At 39.6% G+C, this 21,833-nt stretch overlaps 1 protein-coding gene across 4 annotated transcripts in view; it reads right to left on the bottom strand.

Annotated features, from left to right (window-relative positions):
* The window catches only part of LOC101286922 (cytochrome P450 20A1), an 81,657-nt gene extending 64,735 nt beyond the window's left edge, over positions 1 to 16,922 (bottom strand). Inside the window, exons 1-4 of one of the 4 annotated variants that reach the window (XM_033429693.2) lie at positions 16,668 to 16,922; positions 12,377 to 12,426; positions 11,590 to 11,756; positions 8,509 to 8,639 (exon numbers count right to left, since the gene is read on the bottom strand). In XM_033429693.2, coding sequence (XP_033285584.1) covers positions 8,509 to 8,639; positions 11,590 to 11,756; positions 12,377 to 12,426; positions 16,668 to 16,739 — 420 coding nt within the window. In that variant the 5' untranslated portion in view covers positions 16,740 to 16,922. Of the gene's footprint in view, positions 1 to 8,508; positions 8,640 to 11,589; positions 11,757 to 12,376; positions 12,427 to 16,667 lie in introns of those variants that run through there. The other 3 variants (XM_049712365.1, XM_049712364.1, XM_049712366.1) reach the window with 3 other exon arrangements.
* Positions 16,923 to 21,833: the final 4,911 nt, after the last annotated feature.

The following is a 21,833-nucleotide window of genomic DNA, read 5'->3' as shown; positions in this document are numbered from 1 at the left end:
CAGATTTCCCTCACAGCCCTCAGAAGGAACCAACTCTGCTGGCAACTTGATCTTGGGCAACAGCCTCCAGAACTGTGAGACAATAAATTTCTGTGTTTAAGCCACCAAGTTTGTGCTAGCTCTAGCAAACCATCTCCCCATGTCAGTAAATAAATGTCTTTGCCACCTTAATGTTTTCATTCTAATCCATTGTACGGATTTACGATCATTCAAATAATCCTCTACTACTGGACGTTCAAGTATTTTCCAATTTCTGCTACAATAAACAATGCTTCAACAGCCACCTCTGTATATACATCTATTGCCATTTGACTTCCTTAGATATGAAATTTCTGAGTTAAGAAGTAGTTTTTAAGCTTTTGCTTTGTATGGCCATGCTGCCCTGGAGAAAGCCTATGTCAGCTTACAGTCTTACCAGCAATCTCTAAGTGTCCATTTCCCATACTTTGGACTGTACTAAGTGTTGTCATTTTATAAAACCTCTGTCAGTCTAACAGGTAAAAAATAACTCAACATTGCTTTAATTGGCTTATTTTGTTCTAATTATTGGTAGGGTTTAAACAAGTTTCAAATATTTAATGGCCATTTACATGTTTTCCACAATGTACTGCATGTTCACTTCTTTAGCCATTTTTCTACTGGGGCTTGTATCTTTTCCTTAATAATGTGTAAGAGCTTTTGTACATAGCTGGTTTTTAAATGAAATCCAGGGTATATATTTCCTCAGTTCTAAGTTATAGGTAGTCAGTTTTCTGGTGACCTTTCTTCTGTGAGATATTACATGTTCAAAAAAAAACAAAAACAAACCTATAAATGGTATTCCTAAACATTGGACCTATAAATGGTATTCCTAAATTTGGACCATTTGGGTCCAAATTTAGGACCCAAATGGTATCCTAAAAACCTATTAGTACAATCTGTGACTTATCAGAGACTTTAACTGTAACTATCTCCCCACAGTACCAGATTATTACTGATTATGCAACTAACTGTGGAAATGCTTTCAGCCTATGCTGGTAAAGCCTTTTTTTCCCCCCTTTTTAGCCATGAGCATAAAAATTTTATTATCAATATTGTCATTTGTATCACAGAACTGTGTTGTGATTTGCTCATCCATTTGTTTTGCACAGTACTCTACAAAACAATGCAAATATTAGAAATGATTCATGGAGGTTTTTACTCGACATACATATCTAGTACATCTGCTAGAGGCTTATATGACTCTCTTTTAGTTTATGAATCTTGACTATGTGTATGTGTATTAGATGGGAATTCTAACAATCTGTTGATGAGCTTCACTTGATAGTATTAAACCAATGAGTTCAATAATTTTGGCTATTATTACTAAGCTGTCAATTAAGAGGGTTCTGGAAAACTGTCATAAATTCTAAAATCCAGAAAATACTTCTTAAATCAGAGTTTAACCCAAAAGTCATAGGAGCATATGGGGCTGAAGCACACAGAAGAGAGAAGTTACACTCACAGAACTAAAGTGGACGTTTACACACAGCCTTTGAGCAGAGACGGTCAGGGCAAGAAGGAACCAGAACTCACAGGATGAGGTTTGAGAGGATTAGAGAAGAGTCAGAATACAGAATTCAGATTTGGACCAAAATAAAAATAAAAAAGGCAAAAGAGGCCTTCCCTGGTGGCGCAGTGGTTGAGAGTCCACCTGCCAATGCAGGGGACATGGGTTCGTGCCCCGGTCCGGGAAGATCCCACGTGCCGCGGAGCGGCTGGGCCCATGAGCAATGGCCGCTGAGCCTGCGCGTCCGGAGCCTGTGCTCCGCAACAGGAGAGGCCACAACAGTGACAGGCCCACGTACCGCAAAAATAAATAAATAAATTTAAAAAAAAAAAAGGCAAAAGATTTATTGTGTCAATATGAAGTACAGCTTATTCTGGAGTGGTAACTCTAATAAACAGCCCTGTTCTCTTAAAGAAAAACCATTAGTAGGGAGGAAGAGGATGCTCTGACTACAGCTCTCTTCAATCATGTTCTTACTGATTAAATATTAATTGGTATTTCTGACTAATGAGTAAGCTAAGTAACTGGCTTGTGCTACGGGGTTGAAAACATAAACCTGAAACACATTTCTCATGTATGGACCCAGTCTGTGAACCAAAGCTTGAAAATATGATGGCAAGAAATGTGAAAACTGGTAAATAATTTTCCACTTTGATTTGCCGTTGATCAGATAGGAGGAGAAAAAAACGCAATACAGAGCAAGGACAAAAAAGATTGAAAATTTGGGAAAGAGAGCCTACGATTAAAGATTAAAGAAGCTAGAATTACTTAGCTTGAAGCAGAGAAGAAAGACTAATTAAGGCTTTTAACAATAAAGATTACTGAAAAGCATAATCACTGAAAGCAAAGCAAAGAGAAATAGGTAAAATTCCCTGGAGCTATACAATTAAATACAAAGATTCTTACAGACAAATGTTAGGTGTTTAAACAGAACAGAAAGAAAGGTTCTGACTGGTGAATGCTTAGACAGAGGCAACATAACTGCTTTCAGGTAGGACATTCAGGTGTGACAGGACCAGCTATGACGACCCAAGCAGGCAGCCTGAGAGGTCCAGAGAACATGATGATACAACACAGTACTGACTGGGACTTCCCTGGTGGTCCAGTGGTTAAGACTCCGCACTCCCAACGTAGGGGGCCTGGGTTCAATCCCTGGTCAGGGAACTAGATTCTGCATGCCACAACTAAAGATCCCGCATACTGCAACTAAAGGTCCCGCACGCTACAATGAAGATCTCGTGTGCCACAACTAAGACCTGGCACAGCCAAATAAATATTTAAAACAAAACAAAACCAAACAGTACTGACAATAATGAGAAGGTGGAAATTTGATATACAGATGTCCTGATGGCCCTGTGAATAATGGCTATCAGTTAGAAATAGGAACTGGAAAGGAGAAAGACTAATCAGCAGCTGGCCATGGTTAAAGGCCTTGTTTGCTTAGTTTTTGGAAGCAAAACTGTGCAAAGGAGCCAACATGTTAATTAATGCTTCCGGTAAACTCAACAAGCCAGCCTCAAATCTTGAATGAAAAGTGTGAGTTTCAAACAGAATTGAAGAATAAGGAAAATATGGCACTAAGCATTTACTGAATGTAATTTTTTAAAAGTAGATACTGTAGGATGAGTCAAAATGGCATCCTCTTAAGATTTATCAGTTATTCTACAACTCAAAAAAGTCACAAAAGTCTTATAATGAGCAGTCTGAACATTTTTAGGAGGAATGAACAAAGTTACAGAAGGTGAGAAGGAAAAGAAAAGAAACCTGACCAAGTAGCTATTACATGCTAAATACTCTTAAGCCCTTGAAAAAGTATGTCCTCATCTGTACGATGTCTGGAATCTGTTTAAAAATAATCCAGAGAGAAAACAGGGGAGGTAAGTCGGGGTATAGATAAAGTAAGATTGCGTCTAATTTGCTAACTGTTAAAGTTTGGTGATGAGAATACGGATGTTCATTATACTATTCTATTTTTATTTAAATTTTTCATGACTTTTACACTAATTATTAGAGAAATGCAAATCAAAACTACAGTGATGTATCACCTCACACCAGTTAGAATGGGCATCATCAGAAAATCTACAAACAACAAATGCTGGAGAGGGTGTGGAGAAAAGGGAACCCTCTTGCACTGTTGGTGGGAATGTAAATTGGTACAGCCACTATGGAGAACAGTATGGAGGTTCCTTAAAAAACTAAAAATAGAACTACCATATGACTCAGAAATCCCACTACTGGGCATATACCTGAGAAAACCACAATTCAAAAAGACACATGCACCCCAGTGTTCACTGCAGCACTATTTACAGTAGCCAGGTCATGGAAGCAACCTAAATGCCCATCGACAGACGAATGGATAAAGATGATGTGGTACATATATACAATGGAGTATTACTCAGCCATAAAAAGGAACGAAATTGGGTCATTTGTAGAGATGTGGATGGATCTAGAGACTGTCATACAGAGTGCAGTAAGTCAGAAAGAGAAAAACAAATATCATATATTAACGCATATATGTGGAACCTAGAAAAATGGTACAGATGAACCGGTTTGCAGGGCAGAAACAGAGACACAAATGTAGAGAACAAATGTATGGACACCAAGGGGGGAAAGTGGGGTGGAGGGGTGATGAATTGGGAGATTGGGTTTGACACGTATACACTGATGTGTATAAAATGGATGACTAACGAGAAACTGCTGTATAGAAAAATAAATAAAATAAAATTCAAAAATTCAAAAAAAATTTTTTTCCATGGTTTTAAAAATTATTTACCATATACAATGTGAAAGTCAGTGGGGTGTATTTGTGTACTTGTGAGTGAATGTGGGTTTAATCTATATAGAACAGTAAGGACTCCTACGTAACCCTTCAAATGGGACAGATATAGGCCCATCAACTATAAAAACCCTGCATGAAAGAAGAAACGCATTAACTAAATTGGAAGCATTAATAAGGAGGTGTAGTTTCAGAGGAGCAGGAAAAATGTAAGAAAGAAGAAAATTTAACAGAACAGAAGAACGCTGGGAGGTGGGGGGAGCAGCAAACAAACAGCAGGAAAACCTACTTCTCAAACAAAGGAAGGAAAGGTATTTTTTTGAGTAGTTACTGTGTTCTAAGACCTGTTGTTAGGTATTTTACGTCATGACCTCATATAATCCTCACAGCGAATTTGTAACGTGGATGCTATTATCCTCAATTTAAGATGAGGCAATAGGACCTCCCTGGCGGTCCAGTGGTTAAGACTCTGTGCTTCTAACGCAAGGGGCACAGGTTTGACCCCTGGTCGGGAAATTAAGGGATCCCTGCAGAGTAGCCAAAAAAAAAAGAGGCAATAAAAGCTCACAAAGGCCAAGTAACACACAAAGAATCATGCGGATACTAAATGACAGAAATAAGATTCAAAGCCTTTTGCCCAAGCTTAAAGTCTCTGCTCTATACAATACTACTACTTCCCAAGAAGCTACATTAAACATACAACAAAATAAAAACTTTCTTCGAGGTACACAGATTACAGGAAAGGGGAAGGAAAACACAATATAAGAAGGGAGATAAGAAAGTCAATTTAATTTTGTTATGTAAGTATGGCCAGGTTGTCATGGTAGTAAAGAGAGTGAATGGCAGAGGGTAGGTAACTAAACTGGATATTGGAAGACGAGCTGGACAGGAGTTAGCTGAGGAGAAAATAGCAAGAACAGACCCACAGAGATAAGAGAAGAGACTATGAATTGAGGACCTGTAAGTTGGTCGGTATTCATTCACTGATTTAATAAATATTTACTGAGGGCCTACTCTACACCAAGACCCACGGATACAGTAGAAATCTAAACAGAATAGTGTCTCCCTCCGTGGAGCATACAGCTTAGGAAAGATTATTCAAAGAATTACACATAATTACAAACTAGGACGTGTTGCAAAGGAAAAGCAAAGGGTGTTATGACAGCATCTAAAAGGGAGACCTTCCTAGGGACAGTGGGATGATCAGAGATGGCTTCCCTGGGGAAGTGACATCTAAACTGAGCTGAAGAATAAACATGCATTAACTAGGTGTGTGGATGGTTAGATGAGACAATCCAGGCAACAAGAACAGCATATACAGAGCCCTTGAGATAGCAGAGAACAAGGTATAGAACTAAGAGAAAACCAGGGTGGCTAGAGTATAAGCACAAATGAGAAAGTGGGAAATGAGGCTGGAAAAGTAGGCAGGTCAAACCACATACGGTCTTTAAGATTACATTCAAGACTTCGGAGTTTGTCCCAAGAGCAAAGGGAAGCCAGTGGAGGTTTTTGATCAGGGACTGATAAAATAAGAATTGTATTTTGAAAGTGTCTGTTCTCAGGGGTTATGAACATCCAGTCCATAGATACCAAAGGGTCTGTGCACAGAATCCAGGAGTCCATGAACTTGGATGAGGGGGGAAAAAAATCTTTATTTTTCACTAACCTCTAAATAAAATTTAGCACTTCTTTCTGAATATAGGCCTTTTAACTTTGTCGCAATACAAATCTCAAATACGTTCACATTATATTTTGGTTATTGTAAAACTCTCAAAATAATGGTTTTGTCTCTCATAACATCATTACTTTAAAATTGTGGAAGTTTGAGGAAGCATTGCTAGATCTTGTTATGTAATACATTAACAATAAAGCACTGATATTATAATATCACAAGTTTTTTAAAAATAACATTTTGATAACTATATTGGTTTCCTTTGTAGTTACACATTTCCAAATGCTATTCTCCGAAGGAGTCTGTAGGTTTCACCACAACTGCAAGGGGTACATGTCTTAAAAGAAGCCTAAGAATCCCTAACAGAGGGTAGAAATTGTGAAAGGGCAGAGAGAAGGCAGAGAAACAAGCAATCCACATAAGACGATGGAAGCTTAAACCAGGATGGGAGCAGTGCTGGTGGAGTAGAGCAATTTGAAAGATATTCAGAAGGTAAAAGTGACATTAGAGACTCTTTTCAAATGTAATTTTCTAAGAATATTTACTGTTATAAAAATATTTATCATATAATGGTAAATAAAAATGCAGTCTAAAACTATCTCTACAGTATAAAGCTGATTGAAATTCTACTGTACACAGAAATGACTGGAATGATGCGAAGTATTTTAAAATGTTAAACATGGTTATCACCGGGGAATGAACAGCAGTAAAAATGTTTATTTTTCCTTAGGACTTCTCTAAATGTTTCCATATTTTATAAAGTGACTAGCAGAAAAAGCATAATTTTAGTTATTTTTGGAAATTTTCTTCTCTTTTCTTTTCTCTTTTTCGCCGAGCCACAGGGCATGCAGGACCTTAGTTCCCCGACCAGGGATGGAACCTCGAAGCCATGCTCACCCCACCCTCACCCCACGGCTGCAGTGCAAGTGCAGAGCCTTCACCTGGACGGCCAGGGAAGTCCCTGCAAATTTTTTAATGATGGGGAAATGCTTACGATATGTTTTATAGTGAAAAAGTATATAAAATTGTACATACAATATGATCTCAACCATATAAAAAATCTATAGTCAAATTATGAGTGATTTCTTTACACTATCAGATTTTCCACGTTTTCTTTAGCAACCATATATTACTTTTATAAATTACATTATTTTTAAATGGCACAAATGGATAGATTAGCTTTGGACAGAAGGAAGGATTCTTCAAGATTTAAAATAAGAAAAAAGAACCAAGGTTTGTGATGGACAGAGTCTACTGGTGGGGGAACAGGCTACTGAGGGAGTTCACACGTAAAGGACTCCATAGTCTCAGCAAAGCAGGAGGCTAGGACATCTACAGCAAGCAAAGGGGTTGGTAGGACTGGCAGTACTAGAATAAGGGTGAAGGTCTGCAACAGCCCTGTGGGAGCACAGGGAACTGTGAGGCAGTGCACAGGGCTTGGCTAAGGGTCTTCAGAAACAAAAAGGAAACGATATGGATTAGTATTGTTCTCAACCTTTGTAAATGATTTGCTGAGCTTCTTAAAAATGTCAGGTGCCCCTCCCAGTGATTCAGTTTGTCCAAGTAAAGGCCCAGTAATCTGCACCTTAAACAAGAGGGAGTGTTTCAGGTGAGTTCAGACCATATTTTAGGAAATGCTGGTTTAGTCTGGTCTGAAAACAATGGACAAATCTACTGATACATAAAAGGTCTTCAGGTTCTCTCTGCTCCCATCATTCCAACTTACATAGGGAGTCCAGATGTTAAGATTTTTGCTTTGTTTTTGTTTCGTTTTAGAATTTCAGGAGAATAAAAATCAGCTTAGAGGGACTTCCCTGGCGGTCCTGTGGTTAAGGCTCTGCGCTTCCACTGCAGGGAGCATGGATTCAACCCCTGGTAGGGAACTAAGATCCCACAAGCCTTGCAGTGCGGCCCGCCCAGGCAAAAAAAGAGTAAAATTCAGCTTCGAAAGACAGGTAAGAAAAGAGTAGGAAAAACAAAGACACACTAATAGTTAAAATATACAGACGGTCCCCGACATACAATTTTTCAACGTTACCATGGCGCAAAAGCCGTAAGCGTTCAGTAGAAACGGTCCTCTGAACTTATCTTGATCTTCTGCTGGGCTAGCGTATGAAGTACGACACTTTGTGACGCTGGCAGCGACAGCAGCCGTAGCCCACAGCCAGCCGTGGGACCATGACAGCAAAGAGCCCATAAGCTTACAACCATTCTGCACCCAGACAACAATCTATTTCTCACTTTCTGTACAGTGTTCAATAAATTACACGAGCTAGTCAACACTCTATTATAAAATAGGCTTAGTGTGAGATGATTGTGCCCAACTGCAGGCTAACGTAAGTGTTCTGAGTATGTTTAAAGCAGGCTAGGCTAAGCTATGATGTCCAGGAGGTTAGGTGTATTTAAATGCATTTTCAACTTATGATATTTTTCAACTCACGATGTGTTTATCAGGACATAACCCCATCGTAACTCGAGGAAGATCCATATACTATTATCTGTATGATAGAACTCCAGGACAAACTACCTTACCTTTAGCAGGAGAGCAAAATTACTCCGCAGAGAATCAGTCACACCATTTTCATACAATTTTTTCCTCATGAGGTTTTCACTCTCAGACTGATACCTTAATAATGACTTTAGCATGGTTTCAAAAGGGTCCGCTGAAACAGACAAATTAAACATTTCAAAGGCAAAGTAATCACTCAAAAAAAAAAAAAATCTCCAGCAAAAGAACAGAGATCAGGGAGGTACAGGACTGTAGCCAAGAGACTATGAACTTTTTTCACAACTCCCTTGTCTTTCCTAAATGTGAACAGTTCAAGAGGCAATAAAAATTGGCAAGAAAGGGCTTCCCCTGGTGGCGCAGTGGTTGACAGTCCACCTGCCGATGCAGGGGACACGGGTTCGTGCCCCGGTCCGGGAAGATCCCACGTGCCGCAGAGCAGCTGGGCTGGTGAGCCATGGCCACTGAGCCTGCGTGTCCGGAGCCTGTGCTCCGCAACGAGAAAGGCCACAACAGTGAGAGGCCCACGTACCACAAAAAAAAAAAAAAAAAAAAAAAAAATGGCAAGAAAACAATATTCTGACTGGGAATTTCACTGTAAATCATTAATATTTACATAAATTTTCTATTCACATGACAGCAATATCTTTCACTTTGTAAAAAAAAAAAAACACCACTGATTTTAAAGCAAAATTGATTTTGTGTATGTAACTGTAAAGTATTACAGTTAAAATTATTTAGCTGAATCCAAAAATTTCTTTTCTTTTCTCCTTCATTCATTTTTAAGTGTTTCTTGTTTCCTGTTTTTTTTTGGCGGCAGCGCTGTGAGGCTCACAGGATCTTAGTTCCCCAACCAGGGATCAAACCCAGGCCCCTTGCAGTGGAAGCACAGAGTGCTAACCACTGGATCGCCAGAGAATTCCACAAGTGTTTCTTTAATGACTGTATTGTTTCCACATACGCAAAAATACACTGTCATTGTAAATAATTAAAACAACATAGATACATAGAAAATAAATTCATCTAAATCTCACCACACAGAGATAGTCACTGTTAAATATCTGAGATTTTTTTTTTTTTACAGCTGTTAACATTTCTCACCAGAGAGAGACAGACAGAAAAATCTCTCAGATTTTGCAAAGAACTACAGTCCCTTCTTTCAGAGCACGTCTCTCAGTTCATTAGTGTGATCATTCGAACACCATTTACATGCTCCCCCACTTCCCCAGCACTAGACTATAAATTCCACAGGAGCAGAGGCCATGTCTGGTTATACCCATCTTTGCATTTCTTAACGGAGCCATCCTTCCACGTTGCGGAAATTCTGTAATTAAGAAAACAGACCCATGGGCTTCCCTGGTGGCGCAGTGGTTGAGAGTCCGCTTGCCGATGCAGGGGACACGGGTTCGTGCCCCGGTCCGGGAAGATCCCACATGCTGCGGAGCGGCTGGGCCCGTGAGCCATGGTCGCTGAGCCTGCGCGTCCGGAGCCTGTGCTCCGCAACAGGAAAGGCCACAACAATGAGAGGCCCGTGTACCGCAAAAAAAGAAAAAAAGAAAAAAAAGAAAACAGACCCAGCCCAGAGAGCCTAGCTTCAAGTCCCAGCTCCATCACTAATTAGTTGTGTGACTTTGGGCAAATGACTTAGCCTCTCTGTACATCAGTTTTCTCTTCTGTAAAGTGGGGATAATCATAATACGTACTTCATAAGGTGTTCTGAGGATTAAATCAGTTAACATGTGTAAGGTCTTACAATAGTGCTGGCATATAGAAATTGCTATATGAGTATCTGAAGAACAAAATAAAATAAACCTGTATCATCATATTAATGCCTGAATGTATCCTTTAATGCAGCCATTAAAAATTTTTAAGTTTTACGTTTTTATTATGAATAATACTAATGTCTTTTCTCATCTATGTGATTATCAGCTTATCATAATTCCTTAAGATAAGTCAAAGGTCACTGCCAACCTTCTCTCCAGATAGTTTGTAAAACATTTATACTCCATGTTTCTCCATTCCCTCACCAACAATGAGTTTTGCCAACATTTTTCATCTCTTCTAGTCAGATAAGTGAAAATCTCATATTTATTTGCATCCCACTGATTATTAGTGAGGTTGAAATCTTTTAATTTGCTTATTGGCTATTTTTATTTCTTCTTTTTTAATTACCTTGTTTTTGCCCATTTTTCCACAATTGCATTTTATTTTCTTATTAGTTTTCATTTACTTTATATATATATAGGTGGTAAATAGTTCCCCCATCTCTCTTTTAAACTTCTTCATGGTACCTTTTTATTTTACAGAAATATAGTATGTGGCCAACATTTTCCTATCTCTCTTTTTCATGGTGTTTTTTATTGTACTGAAATTTTTTCATTTTTATGTAGACAGATTTACCCATCTTGTGATTGATGGCTCTTAGATCTCGTGTCAGGGTACAAAAGGGCTTATCAACAACCCCCTCAAAAAAATTTAAGATTTAACCATTTTTTCTTCTATTACTTTTATGACTCCAAATTTTAATCATTTCTAATTTATTTTGATATAAAGAGTGAGACAGGGACTGAGATTTATTTTTTCCAAATAGCTAACTAGTTTTCCCAAACCATTTATTACCTTTCCCCTTTATCATAAAATGCTACCTTTATCATATATACTCGGTTTGTCTACTGGGCTACCTACTCCATTCCATCAATCCGTCTAGTCCTATCACAGTACAAGATTCTTTAAGTTAATCAGGTTTTATAATACACTGTTCGACCTGATGGTACAAGAATCTCCCGCACTAATGTTCTTTCTAGATGCTTCTTAACTGCTCTTGTACCTTTACTCTTTCAGACGTACCCTGGAACTAGTTTTTCAGGTTCCAAAAAATTCCTGTTGGCATTTACACTGGGATTTTTTTCGTACATATCTATAAACTGAAGGAAGAAAATAATCATTTTACAATACTGTGTCTTAAATGAAGTAATTAATATAAAGACTTCAGCACAATGTCTGGCATATAATACAAAGTATTTAATAAATGTTAGCTATTCCTAAGAACAATGTATGGATCTTCATTTATAGACATCTACTCTAATTAAAAAGAAAATTAAACTTACATGTCTTATTGGGGTTGATATGCTGCTTTAGCACATCAACACTGCCCAAACTAACCACAAGGCGCCTGCCAAACCAGAAAGAGACCACAGGCCCATATCTCTCATGCAAATTAACCAGGAACTCGTGCAAACTTCCACTGTTCACAATATCTGGAAGATTACCATCTCTGAAAAAAGAGCAACATTTGACAAAATAATCAATTTAACATGGAAGAATCAGAAAAACAATACTAGTTGATTCTGAATTAACTCTGTCAACAGATGAGAGCAAAAATACACAAAATTCAAATTACTGCAAAATCCAAAACTGAATTATATTTGACTTCTCTCTTTCGGTAGTTACATTTGGATATGGATTTGTCTGATATTTTGAGAATTCATAACACTTCACACCAAATAAAAAAGCTACACGAGGAACATCTGACTTAGACACTGGAAAACTATCCAATTTTTGCAGCAACTCATTCTGAGATAGCAATGGACACCATCATTGGCTATTAAATCACAGGCTAATTTAAATCAGCTATGGCAACTTTTTCTTATTTCCTTCTATCTTAATCCTTTCTTTCTATTTTCAACACTCTCTGGCTAACAGAAGTGAAAGAAATTAAACGTTTTGATTTATACAGGCTTCCTTTCTGTTCTTAACAAAGTTTAGGTAGTATGCCCAGAGATAAGTTTAGAGAAAACAAAGGAATGAAATAAACTGAGTAACCTAAAGATACGGTTTAGTTTTGATCCAAAATTAAGAGTTGACTCTACTTGATTTAAAAAAACAACAACTCACTTTTCTTCTGTTGGAGTAATCCCTGGAATTCCTGCAGCTTGTCTGGAAGCCTTAGGGAAAAAATTTTTAAAAGTTTAGTATGATGAATTATCACATATCCCATAAGTCAGATGCATTTTCCCAAGACATCTGCAGGACCTTAAATGATGGTTTTCCAAATTGGTTGAATCTCAGAGATTATTTCTATATTAAAATACAAAAACTGGATTCTTTGTATTGAAAAGCATTATCCTAATATTCCTCCTCTCTATCAACTAAACTAAGGTGTTTGAAGAATTTAACATCCGTTCTTCATCAATTAATACATAATCAAGTACATTTTTCTTTGTTCTGAGACTACATATGGTCCCATCTGGCTTGGCTTTTAAAAAAAAAAAATCAATGTCATGATTATAATAGTTTCATTCCTAAAATAGTTCTCCTCTTTCTAGTCAAAGAATTTACCAAAATACAATGTGATATTCATCATTTGCTTTAATGCAGTTATTATTATCAGGGTCATACAGTCAGAAAGGTGTCTGGTATAGAAGTAAATAACAAAATAATTCATAGCAAATTGTTAAAGTGACAAGCTCTGAAGAATGAACTATGAAAAAGTTGGGGGAATTTTCATGTTTTACAATTTTGTACTGGGTTTATGGTCGCTGGGTTTAGAGGTTAGTGTCTTTTTTTAATTTTACAACAAGCGTATTACTTTTATAATAAGATATCTTGTAAAACTATTTTTAAATAAACTAAATATTTATAGGAAAAATAACCTAAAATAGTCAACTCCAGAATCAATTCTGAATTTTGTCAATGATTTTAGCTAGTACTAATCAGAGTTTATTTGTCTGACATTCTGCCCTTTTCCCCCCTACTTAACATTATACAAATAAATGAATATTTATTTATTTGAACATTTAAAGGCTAAACAGTGTTCCACTATGTATCCAGAATTGTGTAATCATCTTCCTGCTATAGTGTTATAAAACATCTAGGCTATTTCTTTCTTTCATTTTCTCATTGTTATAGGTAGTGCCATGAAAATCTTTATACAACTTTACTTTTTTCCTCCTTTGGGGTATGTATGCCAAAAGAGAGATACTAGGTTGAATTATACTAACTGAAGAGTTTAACAGTTTGTACTAAATCCTATAAGAATACTATCTAGGGGCTTCCCTGGTGGTGCAGTGGTTAAGAATCTGCTTGCCAATGAAGGGGACACGGGTTCAAGCTCTGGTCTGGGAAGATCCCACATGCTGTGGAGCAACTAAGCCCGTGCACCACAGCTACTGAGCCTGCGCTCTACAGCCCGTGAGCCACAACTACTGAGCCTGTGTGCCACAACTACTGAAGCCCACGCACCTAGAGCCCGTGCTCTGCAGAAAGAGAAGCCACCGCAATGAGAAGCCTGTGCACCACAATGAAGAGTAGACCCCACTCGCCGCAACTAGAGAAAGCCCATGCGCAGCAACATAGACCCAACGCGGCCAAAAATAAATAAATAAAAATAAATTTAAAACAAACAAAAAAAAGTAGTAGTCTGAAGTGATAATCTTTCCAAAACAAAAAAATACTATCTAGGTAATAGTATGTGCAACTTGCATTTAACTGATGACAATGAAACCTACAATGTAAAATTTTATCCTACAGTCTCATCAATAATGGAAACTTGTCAAGTTTGATATTATAAAAAGTGGGGAAAAGGATGGAAGGAACTCAATTAGAAAAAGAAAAAGTCAGTCATATAAAAAAAGCCAACTTTTTATTTTCTAGGTTGAAATTATTGACTGAAACAAGTTTCCTGACTTCTCTTTAAACATGGTAGATTGATAACACTCATCAATTATCTCTTCCTGAAATCCCACAAAATGAAAGTGAAGATATAAAAAAGGAGAAAATACCGATAAAGAGAATGGGAGAGGAGACAACAGTGGACTAACAATCCAACCAATTTTTTTGGAAGTGTTAAGCTGTTGGAGTAGTGATTAATTGACGTAGTTGTGAGGCCTCCTCTGGGGGTCTGCAGAGGAGAATTTCCACAAGAAGCAATCAGATTTGCACTCAGTAACCAGAAAGGCAGGGTAAGACGCAAGATTTTAACAATAAGCAAAAAGCCAGTATACAGATCCCTCAGACACCATTCTTGTGATTACCATCCTTCTGGAAAGAGACCTTGAGACTACAGATTCAGGAACAACTGGCTGGTGAGTGGTGGTCTCTATAATTCTAAGGGAAAATTATTCCCAACTTAGAATTTTACACTAAGCCAAACTATCATTCAAGTGTGAAGCTAGAACAGAAAGATTTTCACACAAGCAAGACCTCAAAAAATGTATTTTCCTCAGAAGTCTGTGCGCTTTGCATAAGACAGCTCCTACACCAACCTCCACCCTTCAAGAGGAGAAATGATGAGTGAGCCCCAGAACACCAGGCAAAATGCTCTCCTGCCCTTTACTATATCCACATCTTCCACATAGCTAAATTGATGAGATCCCCAAATTGGCATGCACCTGGCAAGACCCTGCCAAACTCCCTGATAATCGTAGCCTCACCACTATCATCTACCTTAAGACCATCCAGAATGTTACTATGACCTTTTTCCTTACCTACATTAGACACCACACTAAGCCCAGGACTACCATCCCCAGGTCTTCCCTCGTCCCCCAGACTCCTATTCCTACAGAAGTTTATCTTCTTTCCTGACCCATCTGTCCCCAACTCAAAACTCCACCCGATCTCAGCCACTCATTCCTATGGTTGTACACTAGGTCTTGACATTACCAATAACTTCACCATCTCCAGAGTTTTAACATCAAGCATCCAAATCTCCAAGCACCTCCTATTTTTCCTTTTCACTATTTTTAACATCTTGACTCCAAAAACTATTTTTACCCCAAAAGAACTTTTAACCCACCCACTCATATACTCATTTTCCACTCTCTCCAGCTGAGATTCCATGGTCCATTATAACCACTCCCTTGCCCTATATCCTTTTGTCAAAACCACCTAGTAAAACACCAATTCTAATTAAACCCAATATTCTGTCAACTGCCCCTGATTCCACACAGATGAAGAAAAACTGCTGGAAGGGCTTCCCTGGTGGCGCAATGGTTGAGAGTCCGCCTGCCGATGCAGGGGACATGGGTTCGTGCCCCGGTCCGGGAGGAACCCACGTGCCGCAGAGCGGCTGGGCCCGTGAGCCACGGCCGCTGAGCCTGCGCTTCCGGAGCCTGTGCTCCGCAACGGGAGCGGCCACAACAGTGAGAGGCCCGCGTACCGCAAATTAAAAAAAAAACTGCTGGGGAAAAACACACCCATAATGACTAGTCTTATTTTAATTTCATGACCCTCAAGTGAGTTGCCTGGTAATCTCATTTCCCTACTCCCGCACTCTCCTAACCTTCCAGATGGCTATTTCTCAGAAAATAAGATTCACTGAAAGTTCCAGATTGTGCAATTGCAATACTCCAATCCAACCCATTTACCAGCGAGAATATTTAAGGTGTTCTGTCATTGCCAGCGATGTGTTTGGCACTGTGCTGCTGCTTTACAACTTCTTCTACAAAACCACCACCTTGCTTTGCAGATGAACCCCTCATCCATTAGTTCCTTTGTTTTCAGAACCACCTTCTGAGGTTGAAGAAGGCAAGAAGAGAAAGAAGGCCGGAAGGAGATTTCAGAGATAAAGCACTAGGCTAGGTGAAGCTCACAGCTAACCTCCCCCTGCACAGAGCTCCTTCCACGACCGCTTTATTTAGCCCGTGAGGCCCTGCAAGGAGCAAGACCCGGTCTGGACCTTAAGGACTTTGGATTTCAGGAATGAAAGTCGAAAGACAGATGGAAGAGTAGACGACAAAAGAAACACTGGGGGAGAATCCTTGGGAAAGGGGAAAGGCGTGGAGCAGCCTGGAGTTTCCTCCCAGGCACACTAGAAACTGTAACTGGAGTGGGCAGTTACTGCCCGAAAGCCACCAAAGCGCTTCAGACCCGCCCTTAACAGTGGCGTGGCGAGGGCAGGCGCAGGGAAGCCGGACCCGCGGACCAGCCCTCAGCCCCCGGCGGCCGTATCCGCGCTGAACCACCTGCCCGCCTCACTCGGCGTCGGAAAGCGGCCGTGTGGCCCGCGCCGCTCAGTCCTCAGCGCCAGCCCCGCGCGCGCCCGCGAAGCGTCACATGCCCCGGAGCTGGACTGAGCCGGAACCGCAGCAGGAGCTCTCCCCGCACCCCCTCCGGGCCCGCCCCCTGCGGCCCGCCGCGGGCAGGGCGACGTGGATGCGGGGGAGACCGAGGCCGAGCCGGCGGTTACCGGATAGAGGTAGAGCACGGCTCCCACCAACGCCAGCAAGAAGGTAACGGCGAAGATCGCGAAGTCCAACATGGCTCCTCCGCCAGGGAGCCACGTCTTGGTTCCACGCTCGGCAGCAGCGCCTCACCGTGCTGGGACCCGCGCAACGGAGGGGTGTGCGGGGGCGCCCGCGGGACGAGCGAACGAATGGGCCGCTGGGGGCGTGGCCTGGGCCGCCAGGGCTGGCGAGGGGAGTAAGGGAGCGCGGAGGAGCTCTGGGAGATGGGAGCCGCGCCCCGGGGCGGGATTCCGGCGAACGCGACTCCTGGCACGCCCGAGACTCCAGACACGCCCACGACTCCGGGATCGAGTTGTTGGGGGAGGAGGAACCCTGGGTTGGAGAAAACATTAGGAGTTATCATCGCTGTGCCCCGACCAACAGTTTTCCAAGTAGATTTAAAATATATGTAATAACAAAATCTAACTGAACTTTATTGCACATGTCTGGGTGTTCTATAATAATCTAGTAGTGTTTGGATCAAATATAAAATATAGATGCATAATTCACACATTATATATTTATTTCATAAAATTTATTTTTCTTCCCTTTACTTCAGAAGAATCTCTTTTTAAAGTCAAGATTTTTGACATCATTTGTCTTCTGTCTGCAGAAATGCCAAATTATCCTGTCTTCGGTCATTGTGGTTCTTGGATAGATTTTTTTAAAACAATTGCAGGCTTATTGAAGCATAATTTATGTATAGAATAGTTTTTTTAATTCTTTCAAATTGAAGAAATTTTGCTCTGTTGAGGCAGTAGCAACTGGAATTATCAATAAAATTTTTAAAGTAATCTTTAGCTTCAGAAATGAACAATGACTTTTATCTATTGTGTTCAACTGTAATGGAGTTGTTGCATATGGTAACATTGTTATTGCAGCAAATATTATAAAACAGTTTAAATTTATCATAACAATTGTATCACTTATATTGTGATTCTCACCATCTCTTAAAGCGATAACTAGATCTGTAGGGTAATATAAAGAAGTGGTACCACACTTTACTCACATCATATCTAGACCTACATATATATTATTTTAAAAGGAACAGTAATTTAATATGGAAAAGTGTTCCTAAGCTGCCAATTGTAACCACCGTGGTCACCACAATAATTGTTGAGTACTTCCAGTCCACTAATGGAACCCTAAGAGAAGAAATAATGTTTCATTATGCAAAAATCTATTGTGTTTCTACTGAGAACAAAGATTGGCTAAAGTAATTTATCTATTTTTATCGACTTGCTCAAGCTCAAATACTCTTTCCACTGTTATATTCTCCTCCAGTTTTATAGCAGCACAGCCTACAAACCTTTATAGCATTTAGATGCAGTCACATTTTATAATATTTCAAAGATACAGAATGTGAGATATGAAGAATTTCCCTGGAGCCTGAGCAGTATTAGCTATGAGAATGGATGTTAACAGTTTCGTTGACCACGAAATCCTGATTAACCACCAAATCCTGACTGACCATCGAATACTGATTTGCCCATGCGTTCTTTAACTTTTTTATGGATTTGTGATATGTGGGTAACTCCCAAGCATGGGCCTGTCTTGCTCTGCTCTGTAGGTGGTACTGTCCATATAAAAGGACACTCAGTGGGTTCCCTAGCCCTCTGATCCAAATTCTGGTTGGATTTGGCCAACGGGAAATAGTAGCATAAGATGAGAGGATGAGAGGAAAGTAAAGTCAAGATAGTCATTCTACTGTCTTTCATGCTGTGGACTCACTGTTTACCATAGCTCCTGTCCTATGGCCCTTCCCATACAGATACCCTTTCTAGGAAATGGAACTCCCTTCTTGCCACTTCAGGCTTAGGGTTGGTGATGGCTCACCTCTGCTGCTAGTCTTGGAGCACTGAAACCTTGTGGTTTCCTTAAACCTTTCCCACACCTTCATAAATATTTCCTTTACTGAACTCTCTTTTAGTTACTGGTTTCAGCATGCCATCTGTCTCCTGCTGGGACTCTGATCCACATGGTAATTATTATTGCCATTAAAATGCCTGTTTGGTGGGTGCAAATTTTTTTTCTGAATTCTAATGAATAAGGATAATCAGATACAGTTTGCCTTTACCTAGTAGAGACAGCATTACACCATCAGTGTTTTACTCCAGGACTTCGTCAGTTCTCCTCTGTGACATAATAAGATAAAATTTCTAACTTATTTGTAATGGTATTCCACACAATATCTTGCTTGTCCAGTACTCTGATGACATACTATTGAGACCTGGTGAGCATAAAGTAGAAATTTCCTAGATGCCTTAGTAAAATAATACATGCCAGAAGGTCAGAGAGAAATCTCAAAAAATATTTAGGAGTCTGTCATATTGATAAAGTTCCTACAGGTTGAGCGTATGGGGTACTTGCACATTGTATCAGCAGAGTCTGAGATGGAGTTTAAGATGCAAGATATGTAGTAAGGATTAATACATGTGAAGGAAGGAATCTGGATTGGGCAGAAAGAGAAGTGGAACTATGATGCAGGCCCAACAACTCCTAGACCAACCTAGTGGGGAGTTTGGAATGAGAATTACCCACAATGATTGGGCTTTGCTGGGCCTTTTTCTACACACCCACCTTACTCTCCTCCTGAGAAAAAACTTGGAAGGGAAGTTAGCCTCTGTAGTTTTTCTGAGGGCCACGACTGATACTTATTATCTTCTTTCTCCGCTATCCATGGTAGATTCTCTTCACTCAGCTACCAAGTCTTGAGGCTTGATTAGTCTGGAAGAATGACTGGATTATTCTGAACTGCCTGAGTACCTGGTAATCATGTACTTCTCAGACTATGGTTTTTCTCTTTGCAGTCACAATTGGACAAAGAAGTACAAAGTAGTGCCCAAATAAATCACCTGGGTTCTACACTATTACATATTCCATTGTGTAATGGCAGCTGTACCTCTTCCTAATTATCCAGGTCACATTGGCAAGCTATTCTGATGCTTTATCTGGATGGCAGCTTGTGGGTGATGTATGTGATATGACCAGTGAGTTCCATTGTCATGGGCTCCCTCCAGCACTTATTTACTGTAAAGTGGGTCCTTTGGTCTGAGGTGATGTTATGTGGAATCCCTTGCCAATGAATCAAATACTCCACTGCCCTTAAGATAATGGTGCTGGTTAAGGCCCTGTAGACATAAAGGGCAAACCATGTACATAAAATACATGTCTGTTCCTATGAGAATGAACTTGCCCTTCCAGAATGGAAAGGGCCCAAAATACATAACTTGCCAGCATGTGGCCCATTGGTCTCCTTGAGGAATTGGGCACTAAGCATTTATCTTTGTTGTTGGTAAATTGGACATTCAGTGGTAGCAATAGCTAGACCAGCCTTGGTAAGTGGAGGGTTCATGCTGTTAAGCCCATGGATAGTCTCCATTTCTGCCATTGTGGCTCCTTTGTTCATGTACCTACCCATTGCACCGGCCCTGGAGTGGCCAGTGCAGGGACTACCTGACATGAATTGGATTGGTTGTTTAGTCCACTTGATTGCTTAATGCCTCTTTCATGGTGGGTGCTAATATGTGACTCAAAGATTTTCACACTTCTTTCCCACTCTCATATGTCCATGTACCTACCTCTATCCCAGACCTTCTTGTCTCCAATCTTAAAATCTTTTTCCATTCATGTCTCTCAGCAGCTGGCCAGGCCTTTCATCACTTCCCATGATTCCATATATATGTATATATTCTAACTCTGGGTCTCTTATCTTTCCACACAAAGTAAATTACATGGTGCACCACAAAGATCTGCCCATGGAGGTGGTTTTCCCTTGCCACTGTTTTTCAAAACCACCCATAAGTAAGGCTTCAATGCTACCCATTTTTGGCTTTCCCCACATACTGAGCCATCCCATCTGTAAACGAAGCTTGGTCTTTTTCTTCCTCCTCCATCTGATCATACAAGATCACTTATAAAACCAAATGTGTTAGCTGAGGAAGGGGCACTGGTACGACAGTGGTGGATACTCTGGGGATCTGGGCTACTTGCTCATGCAGCTTATGTCTTCCCTATGGTCCTTAAGACGTGGTGGTCTGACAAGGCCTAGCGGATGATAGGCAGTGTTGGGAAACTGAGTCTCTTAAGAGCAAGGTATTAACTGCCATTTTGTTCTGGACGTATCTTTTCAAGGATGTTTGTACAGCGAACTACTTGGAAGGCAGAAATAGTCTCCTTCTGGAATAGAAGGCAGGTTTGCTTCCTCATCAGTATTAATGTTTCCCTCCAGGGCAAAAGTCAGGAAGGTGTGCTTGCAGCCCATTATAAAAGATTCAGCTTTCCTAAACTCAGATTTTTTAGCTGTGACATCAGATTGTAAAATGTATTCTTATGAGTTCATCTGCAAGTTTATAGTTGTAGGTTTTACATTTAGGTCTATAATTTGCTTCAAGTGAATAAATCATCAGTTCCAGCACCATTTGTTGAAAAGACTGTTCTTTCCTCATTTAATTATTTTGGCACATCTGTAGAAAATCAATTCATCATATATATAGCCACATCTAAAGGCCTTCTATTTACTCCTTTTGACCTACATGTTTATCCTTATGCTGGATAATCCACAATGTCTGATTCCTGTAGCTCTAATTCTTGAAATCAGAGTTAAGTCTTCCAACCTTGTTCTTTTTCAAATTGTTTTGACATTGTGTCCTTTGCATTTCCCTATAAAATTTAGAATCAGCCTTTCAGTTTCTTCAAATCTATTTTTTATTCCATTTTCCAGCCATATTCTGTAGTTTCAGTGTACATGTCCTGCAAATATTTTATTTCCTAAGTATTTAATATTTTCAAGATATTGTAAACTGTATTGTTTTGAATTACAATTTTTATTGCTAGAATACAGAAATATGATCTATTTTTGTATTTCACCTTGTATCTTGTGACTTTGCTTGGCTCATTTATTACATAAGTTCTACTGTTTTGTGTACATAGATATCTTAGAATTTTCTACATGCTTGTTAACCACAAAAGGATATTTTTACTATCTCCTTTCCAATATGTATGCTGTTTTATTTCTTGCATTATTGCACTAGCTAGAGTCTCCAGTACAATGTTGAATAATAGTGAGAATAGGTATTCTTACCTTATTCCTAATTTAGGAAGAATTCAGTCTTTTACATTAAATATTA

This window comes from Orcinus orca, chromosome 7 (assembly GCF_937001465.1).
Source record: "Orcinus orca chromosome 7, mOrcOrc1.1, whole genome shotgun sequence".
Lineage (NCBI taxonomy): Eukaryota > Metazoa > Chordata > Mammalia > Artiodactyla > Delphinidae > Orcinus > Orcinus orca.
This window is presented reverse-complemented; position numbering and strand designations above follow the sequence as displayed.